The sequence below is a fragment of the Propithecus coquereli genome, unplaced genomic scaffold, assembly GCF_000956105.1.
Source record: "Propithecus coquereli isolate 6110/MARCELLA unplaced genomic scaffold, Pcoq_1.0 Scaffold223, whole genome shotgun sequence".
Classification (NCBI taxonomy): Eukaryota; Metazoa; Chordata; class Mammalia; order Primates; family Indriidae; genus Propithecus; species Propithecus coquereli.
The window spans coordinates 3253005-3262785 of record NW_012147523.1 but is presented as its reverse complement, the minus strand read 5'-3'; the positions used below and the strand labels follow the sequence as shown (position 1 = coordinate 3262785).

Below are 9781 nucleotides of genomic sequence, written 5' to 3'. Positions count from 1 at the left end.
GCTCTTGCTCAGGTTGGTTTCAAACTCCTGAGCTCAAACAATCCGCCCGCCTCGGCCTCCCAGAGTGCTAAGATTACAGGCGTGAGCCACCGCGCCCGGCCTAATTACTTATTTTTTAAAGGCTGGTCCAGTGAAGCAGTGGGAGTGGAGAAGGAACAAAGGAATCTGTAACTGGTTGTAATCAATTAGTTGCAAACACCACTGCACTAGAACCAGGTGAAAAATGTGTCTTTAAAAAGTATACTCTCAGAATGTTAGGCGAATAAATACTTGTAGCTAGAGATAAAATTTCCAACTATAACAGCAGATTAGTACTTTAACAATTTCTCTCAGATCCTTAGGCAGAGGTGAAGGTGATATACTCAGTAAAGCTGTGTCATTGACTCAAAAGTGACTCTAGTGACAATGCAGGCACTGGTATCAAGGATGCATATGAGAATGAAAAAGAGTAAGAGTATTTCTAAATTAGGATATTGTAATAGGTATTATATTACTTTTAGTGTGTATGTGAAAATAAAGTATTACAAATAATATAAAAAGTATATTGCATATTAATATACTAAGTTAGTTAAAATTGACTCTTACTATGTAAACATTATTAAAACATTGACTGCCACACTAGAAAACAAAATTTTTTTCCTTGGGGCCACCGTGTTCTATTATGAAAATAGAATAAAACTTTGAAAACAAAATGATCCTTTCCAATTTAATGAAAATTTAATGAAAAACGAAATTTATTTACTTCTATTCGTTTAATACACATTTTTAGAATTAATTTGTCGATATTAATTTTAACAATAAGAATATCAACATGTAAGATTTTCACAAACCAACTGCAGGGTTTTGTCCAGGTTTTGCCTCACAAGGCCATGGGCTCAAAACTAGCTTGAGTTAAATACATCTCGTGTGGCAGTTAATGTGTTAAATATTCTAGTTGGATAACAATTAGTTCTTATTTCTGAAAGTGACCTTAATAGAACGGGGAAAAAAAGAATATGCCAACCAGAATGTATCAAAATAAATATTTATTGACATTTGAAGCTTTATGTACACCACAAAAACAAATGTGCAAATGTGGGAATTACAAAAATCAACTTAAAACCCTTTTCCCCAACCAAGCATTTCCCCACTGAACATTCAAGATCAGTGGTACCACCACCATCAGAAGAAAAATAAGTCCGTCTGGATGTATACAGTAATTATTATAAATGTCATGCAGACATTTTCCGTTATGCTTCCAACTCCAAAAAATACTATGACAAATATACCCAGAGAATTGTGTTTCCATCTTACCCTAACTTATGAGTAGCGGTATACAAATATATTTCCATCTTTTTGTCCAGCCAGCAAATGAGAATCTGTACCTGACCATTTCACGAAAGACCAATTTTGGTCAGGAACAGGTGGAAGGAGAGCAGTGCAATGACCAAGAAGTAAGTCCCAAATGGCAACTGCTCCAGAAGTCAAGACTGCTGCTGCACGATCATCTTTTACGTCACCTTCCAGGAACCTGATATCAAACAGAGAAGAAACAATTCAGATCACATATCCAAAAAATAATTGTTCCCCCCCTACGACAGAAATCTGATTTTTTTTAATAAGCCAAAACCATGTTTCCCTAAGGATTAACAGAAACAAAAATCCCTGTAATTATGAATGGCTACATTTGCAATCTCCTAGAGGACTATTGGCTAGTGTGTTACAGTTCTGGACAGAATTGCGTGTCCAGTCCTTGCCTATCTCTCTGATGCATCTTGTACCGTTGAAGGCTAGCTCGCAGTGGCCTTCCTTCCATTCTTCACAGGAGCCAAACTCACTCTCACCTCAGTGTCTTTGCTCTTGCTATTCTCTCTCCCTGGCAGGCTCTAACTGCAGATCTTAGCATGGCAGGGTCCTTTTCATCACTCAGGCCCATCACCTTCACAGAAAGGTCACATCTAATCCACTATCTGAAGTAGTGCACACAAATACTGTATTCTGTTCCCTTCTCTATGACATTATCTGTTTTTATCTTCATGGCACTTTTCACTATGTGAGATTATCCTATTTCTGTATTTGGTGGGTCTCTCCCCTATAAAAATATAACACGATGAAGCAGAAACCTAGTTGTCTTCTTAAGACAGGGGCTCTGCAGTCAGCTTCCTGGGTTTACATTTTAACTCTACAATGTAAGAGCTGCGCAGCCCTAGGCAAGTTATTTAACTTCATCAGTAAAACAGGGCGGATGATGACAGCACCTACTTCACAGGACTGTTGTGAGGCTAAATGAAATTGTCCATTCAAAAAAAGCTTAGCGTAGTACCTGGCACACAGGAAGTGCTCAATAGAAATTAACTATTATTATTTAATATTACTCTCTGCTGTATCACTGGCACTTTGCAGAGTGCCTGGTGTACGGTCAGCTCTCAAAGAATGTTGAATGAACTGAACAATATTTTTATTCCTGGCACCCAACTTTGTGCACCTAACTCCTTAGGAGGTGGGGCCTTTGGGAGATGATTAGGTCACAAGGGCAGAATCTGCAAATGGGATTAGTGCCCTTACAAAAGAGGCCCCAGAGAGCTGCCTTGCCCCTGCTATACTGTGAGGGCACAGCTACAAGTTCCATCTATGAACCAGGAAATGAGTCCTCACCAGACACCAAATCTGCCAGCACCTTGATATTGGACTTCCCAGCCTGTAAAGCTGTGAGAAGTAAACCTTGGTTGTTTATAAACTATCCAGTCTACAGTATTTTGTAGCAGCCTGAATGGACTAAGACATCTTCCTACAGGAATGGCACCAAATAGGCTTGCAAGGTTTGCTGAATAAATGCATTTGAAAAGTGACAATGAAAATGCTTGACCAAGTAGTTATCTTTATCTTCAATTTCTAGCCCAATGACTACAGTTCTCTCTCCATATCCAAGAAAGCAAGTTCTATATGCAAGTACATACTGCAGATGATAGTTCTGAGGTTCTTGTTAAGAACATCTGCAGAAGCGTCACAGCTGGCCACATGCACAAGGATAGAGAATGTCTTTTAGAACGTGTATTAATCAAGTAAGCTTTGTACAAGATCCAAAGAAACATGCACTGTAACTATCGAGGTCCCTTATCCTTATGAGATATTAAAGCCAGACTTTGTGATCTTGATTTCTGAGTCTATTTTCAATCTTTGCTTCTAATTTTAAACATCATGGTGGTGCGTGACTATAGTCCCAGCTATTTAGGAGGCTGAGCCAGGAGGATCGCTTGAGCCCAGGAGTTTGGGGCTGCAGTAAGCTATGATGATGCCACTGCACTCTAACCAGGGTGACAGAGCAAGACTCTGCCTCATTAAAAAAAAAAAAAAAAAAAAAAAAAAAAAAAAGGCAGTCTTTTGGAATTACACATTTAGATGTTGCTTGGTTGACCTAACAATATCAGCACTACTTCAAAACTCTGTACAGCTCAGAAAACTCTTGGGATGCCAATAACTGTGTCAGTGGCATCAGTCGATAGATAAATAAATATGTATCAATAAATACATATCAACTGCCTGCATGATGGAGGCACAGTCAGATTTCAAAGTGAAGATGTCTTCCCAAAGTACATTTAAAACTTCTTGAGTTTTACTTTAGAAAGAATGTAGCTTATAAGTTTTTTGAGGTGAACATTCATTACTCTGTCTGTATTTAAAACGTTTTCCTAATGGGAAAATAACAGGGCTTGAATCCACATAAAAAAAACCTATCTGATCCCATTTCAATCAGGATGTAGGGAATCTGGGGTTTCGTTCACACCCACTAAACTTCATTCTACTTCTTAACATTTTTTGTGCCCTGTAGTGTTTCCTGTTTTCCATTCATCTAAGTGACACAAAAGTATCTAGTTTTTGTATTTGCACAATGCCTTTCAAGATGTCACACCCACTGAATAGCAGTCACCCACACACTTGCCTTCCAGCCTGCCCTGGAGGAAGACAGTACAGCATCACACCCACATTCAGGGTCGTTTTAGGATTAATCACAATCAGCTGAAACACAGGACTTCCCAACGACTCACTCTCTTTGGCACAAGGATGACTCAGAATAACAAATAGGAGCCCCTAATTTAGGAGAAAAATTAATAATTAAATAGACAGTCAAGAGTATGTTGGGAAAAAGAAAGGGTTGGCAGAGACAAAACCAAAGAATCACAGGAAAGATCAATAGGTTCTTAAGTATCCAGGATTTAGTCATTGGCTTCATTGTTGTTGTTTTTGTTTTTGTTTTCAGGCAGGGTGAGATTCTAACCAGCTGGGCTTCTGGCTTTTCTAGCATAAGGCTCCCAACGTTTTTCTCAGCCAATTTTGTCAGGCATGAATCTAGCTGACTCATCAATTTCCTTCACCTTAGATACCTTAGATACTACTATATTTCATGCCATTCATTTGGGGAAAATTTGGCATAGAAAAAGAGGACATATTAACACATGCAGGGGGTCTTTAAATTAGAAATATTCATTTGTAAGCCAGTTTTGGAAAATTCAGAACACATTTTCCCATAAAAACAATCTTGTTTCTGCTCATGAAGAATTCTAGAAAAAAAACATGGTAAAAAAATAAAATTAAAAAAAAACGGAAAAAAAAACCCCAAAAAACAAAAAACAATCTTGTAAGTGGTGACTGGATTCTTAGGCTAGCTACGATAGCCTATTTAAAACCCAGACACTGCTACTCTCTACTAAGAGTAAGGGTGAAAAAAAAAAGATACCATGTCTGTAGTTGCTTCTGTGGGAAAATGTGTTAAAGATATCTCTCAGCTTTAAAATTACAGGCTCTAATAATAATATTAGTGTATGTGTGTGTGGTGTGTCTATGTATGCATACATGCATACATATGTATATATATGTTATACATTGAGAATATTTCTCTTTGGATGTAAGATGGGGAAATTAAACTATACGGCCATTTTATAATTAGTAGCATTCATTTTCTACTTCATACATATCTAAAATAATTGAATTTATCAATGAAAATGAATTACTTTTGTGTTCAGAGAACAACTGAGAATTTTAAAATGTTAAATGCTATACACTTAACAAGGGGTTAACAAACTATGGCCCATACAGCAAATCCAGCCCAACACTTATTTCTGTATGGTCCATGAGCTGAGAATGTTTTTCACATTTTGAAATGGTTGGAAAAAAATCAGAACAACACCATTTTGTAGCGTGAAAATTATATGAAATTCAAGTTTTAGTATCCATAAAGTTTTATTAGAACACAGCCACATGCATTGTTTACATACTGTCTGTGGCTGATTTTGCACAAAAGCAGCAGAGTATATGAAACCATATGGGCAACAGAGCTACAAACATTTGCTATCCAGTCCTTTATGGAAAAAGTTAACCGATCCCTGCACTAAACAATCGTGCAATAAATAATAAACTATTATTTCTGAAGGATAGCTTTATGGGGGAGTTTTATTTACTATTTTACACATTTCTGTGTTCAATGTTTTAATATCAAATACATATCAATGTTGTAATATAAAAGATATGAAATTATTTAAATGCATAATAGATAAATTTAAGAGACAAATTCAACCCTTTAAATAATCCTTATTTAAAGGATGAAAAAAGTTAGGTTCAAAATTATATGACAGATTATCTAAGACGGCACAGCTTCTGAGTTCAATCCCACAGTTCCTGCTAGGCTAGGGCAAGATGCACTCTTTGCATTCAGAGTCTCTGGGTGCCTGATTGTCTCAAGGTTATCACTGATACTAGGCAAGTCAGTCTCTATACAAGTGCTGAGCCTGCTGCTTCTGCCTCTGCTTGTGGCTTCAATGGTGGATACTCAAGTAGTTTCTCAGTCCTGGACAACTTCCTTCAACCTGTTCAGATGTCAAAACTAGACGGTAAGCCAAGACTATTAGCACAATGGTTACGTACCTGTTTTGTTTCTATGTGAGAACACTAAAGCTTAAGAGAAAAACATGTCTAGGACCATTTAGTCCTCTCTAGGGATACTCATACACATCCTAAATCATTTATGGCCATGTGGCTAGGAACCAAGTCTGATAATAATAATAGCCATAATATTTCTCAGTACAAATTCACAGCTAGAAATAAATGCTTGCCTTCAAGTCATACAGCCAGAAAATTTCCCAAGCAATTATAATACATTGTGCCGACACTTATTTGCATCCATAAATTTCAAGAAAGAACAAACATTGCTATCCAATTTTGAAAAAATAGGCAACAGGGAGGGTCTGTTAATTACTATTTACAACTTAGTGCTCTCACTTAGTGAGACCAATAGTGTTAATAACACCCACAGTAACACAAAGTGGTCCCAGCCAATAATTACTTACCATTTCTGAATAGGCTTTGTGACAGACTGAAGCTTGGTAAGAATCATCAATGTGCATCTTTTTCAGGAGTTGACCAGTTTTTAAATTCCTTAGATACCAAAAATAAATAGGCCAATCACATTCTTCTAGCAAACTGGTTTTCACATAATATTCTCTTAGCCATCACAGCATCTTTTAGGAGGTGAACAAGGGAACACTAAGGGACACACTACCTTAGTTTTGTTTAGTCACAGATTAAGCTAAAAGTAGCTCTATAGGGTAACTCTGCCAATAGTTTAATTTGATAGTTTAGCCTTAGGTTGAATCTGCTATGCCACTAGGGATAAGTCTCTCTAAATTCCATGAGAAAAGTTTTCCATTATCTCATTAAACTAGTACAACCTCTGTGGAAAGTAGTATGGAGATACTTCAAAGAGCTAAAAGTAGAACTACCATTTGATCCAGCAATCCCATTACTGGGCATCTACCCAAAGGAAGATCTGCACTCGAATGTTTATAGCAGCACAATTCACAATTGCAAAGATGTGGAAACAACCCAAGTGCCCATCAATACATGAGTGGATTAATAAAATGTGGTATATGTATACCATGAAGTTCTACTCAGCCACAAAAAACAATGGTGATCTAGCACCTCTTGTATTATCCTGGATAGAGCTGGAGCCCATTCTACTAAGTGAAGTATCACAAGAATGGAAAAATAAGCACCACATGTACTCACCATCAAATTGGTACTAACTGATCAACACTTATGTGCACATATAGGAATAACATTCATCGGGTGTCAGGCAGGTGGGAGGGAGGAGAAGGGGATGAGTATATTCACACCTAACGGGTGCTGTGCCCACAATCTGGGGGATGGACACACTTGAAGCTGACTCAGGCGGGGCAAAGGCAATATATGTAACCTAAACATTTGTACCCCCATAATACGCTGAAATAAAAAAAAAGAAAGGAGGTGGTAGGAGACTTCTCAACTTGATTTCCATCTCACAAATTTGTTAATTTGGTTCCTATTATCATATTTTTTTTTTTGTATATCTAGTAACTTTGGACTATATCTTAGATACAGCAATATGTTGCAAAAACTGTGGATTCTGTTAGGTTCCTCTGAAGAATATTCATTTTGTTTGTTTGTTCTAGTAAACAGTTAACTTGGCTGAACTTAAACTCCAAATGCTGAAATCCCAGTTTAGTTCTTTCAGTCTTACCTGGGCTGCTTGGAGTCTGCCCTTGCATATGTAGTTTAAACAGCCAGATATTTAAACAAAGCTTATACCCAGAATTTAGGTTTCCTTCTTTGGCTCTCTATTTGGGACTTTTCTCCTTCACTTTCTAGTTGCTGCCATTACCCTGAACTCTGTCCTTGGTTCTCTAAGCCAGTAGGACAGAAGGTCTTCTATTAGGCTTTTAGTCACCCAGCAGGCAGACCATGGCCTGCCTTCCGGCTTAAAGTCATAAGAATGGGAAACTTGCCTAGTGCCATTTCCTTCTTCTAACTGTAGAAACCCCTCCAGTATCTTTCTTCTTTTTCTTGCTCTCTGGTGCCTTCAGATAGTTGTTTTTCATATTTTGTCCAGAGCTGATAGTTATTTGAAGGAAGAGAGTGGGTCTGATAGAAGCTACTCAGCTACTAACCAGAAGCAAAAACTGGACCATTTTGACAAAAATAGTTCATTCATTTTAAAATACTCTACTTAGATTGATCTTTTTCACAATGGCTGAATTAATATGATGTTCTTGGTAAGATAAGTATATAGCATCTGACAGTAAAAAAACAAGACACAATCATATTTACATATACTCTCTTATCTACTCTTCACGACACCACTGTAAAATTAGAGGTATATCCTCATACTACAAAGGAGGAAACCAAGGACCTACAGGGAAAGCTTACCAAATAACAATGTTGTTCATGACAGTAGTACCAAGCAGAGCTTCCTGCAGCCCTTGGACCTCAGCAAAAGTTAGTACAGTTTCTTCGGGGGGCATCAAAAACTGTTTTTCTTTGTTTCTGCATTTAAAACAATATTAAAAATCAGTACTTTATACCAAAGCAGTTTCTAAGCAGCCCTTCTACACATTAATGAACTATGCATAACAAAAACTAACCTAATACTGGGAAAAAAAATTTAAACCAGAAAACGTGTATTCTAAACTTTCTACAATGAACATATGTTACTTTTCTATTATCTACTTGGATATGACATTATTCTTGTTTCCTTCCTCTCGATCTTCTCGACCAAGTCCTAGTGATTTTATCATCTCATCTCTCACAAAGCTGGCCGCTTCTTGTCATCTCCCCTAACATATTTCTAATTTAAACAATTATCTGTCTCTTGCCTAGATTACCACAATAGGTCACGACTAAATAAGACAATGTCCCTGCCCTCTGTCATTAGGAAAGACAGATAAATAATAATGAAGTGTAACAAGTATATGACAGGATGCTATCAGTTCAGTTTTCAACAGGTTGAATTTGAGGTGTCTACAAGGTGTCTAATAAATACACATTCAGGTCTAGAGCTGAAGAAGAGCTCACAGCTAGAAATGTATGTTTGCAAGTAGTCAGCATCTGGATGGTCACTGAAGCAATGGACACCAAGTGTGTGGAATGAGGAAAGGATCTATGAACTTGAGGTACTTCTAATATTTAAGAAACGCAGAGATTTCAAAGAAGACTACAGAAAAAACAAACTACATTTGCTGAGCCTCTCCACTCCATTAACTTCCTCCCTGCCATGTCTGGCTTCCACCTCTCTAACCAGCATCTACGTTACAACCTTGTGTTGAAGCCATGCCTGCTGTATTACACCTATAGTGCAGAAAAACCATATCCTAATAATCCAACTTTCTCTGAAACCTGGATAAAATCATTCTTTATCCAATAGTTGACAGCAACCAATGCTTTTCTTACCCTCCATCTTCTGCAAATGTCATGATTTCCACTTGTTGATCACAAAGGGTCCCACTGCTATTCACTAGCCTCCTCTTTGTTAGGCCAAGCACAGCTTTTATATTTCCAGATTTCAGTAGCACCTGCTTTTCACTTCCATCATCAGGGGAACAAAATAATGCCCTAAATCAAATATAAGGAAAAATGAGGAGAAGTTAGGAATAAGCCTTTAATATTAAAGGACTGGGTTAGATTTTAAATGGAAACTTGATTTAAAAAAACAAGTCTCTCTTTAGACCTAAATTCATATTCTTTTAAGTCTCAAACTTAGGTTATAACGTGCACTCAAAACAAACTGATGGAGACAAAGATAAAGGGGGAAAAAATCCCTCCTTGGGAATTACATACCTGAGTTCTCTGATTTCCAAATTTCCCAAAGCTACACACACAAGATTACAAACATCAGGCACTGGAACTATTTGTAATACTGGAACCTAAATAAAACAAAGCAGCCAAAAATTATACTTGGTTGTTTCATTTTTAATTAATTTAAAATATGGCAATAAAC

General features: G+C 37.2%; 1 protein-coding gene across 2 annotated transcripts in view; it reads right to left on the bottom strand.

Moving 5' to 3' along the window:
• Window positions 1-1008: 1008 nt before the first annotated feature.
• The window catches only part of PALB2 (partner and localizer of BRCA2), a 34987-nt gene continuing 26214 nt past the window's right edge, over window positions 1009-9781 (bottom strand). For both annotated transcript variants that reach the window (XM_012644976.1, XM_012644977.1), the window contains 6 exons: window positions 9622-9707; window positions 9235-9396; window positions 8215-8331; window positions 6321-6408; window positions 3920-4068; window positions 1009-1510 (listed from right to left, as the gene is read on the bottom strand). In XM_012644976.1, coding sequence (XP_012500430.1) covers window positions 1300-1510; window positions 3920-4068; window positions 6321-6408; window positions 8215-8331; window positions 9235-9396; window positions 9622-9707 — 813 coding nt within the window. In that variant the 3' untranslated portion in view covers window positions 1009-1299. The remainder of the gene's footprint in view (window positions 1511-3919; window positions 4069-6320; window positions 6409-8214; window positions 8332-9234; window positions 9397-9621; window positions 9708-9781) is intronic.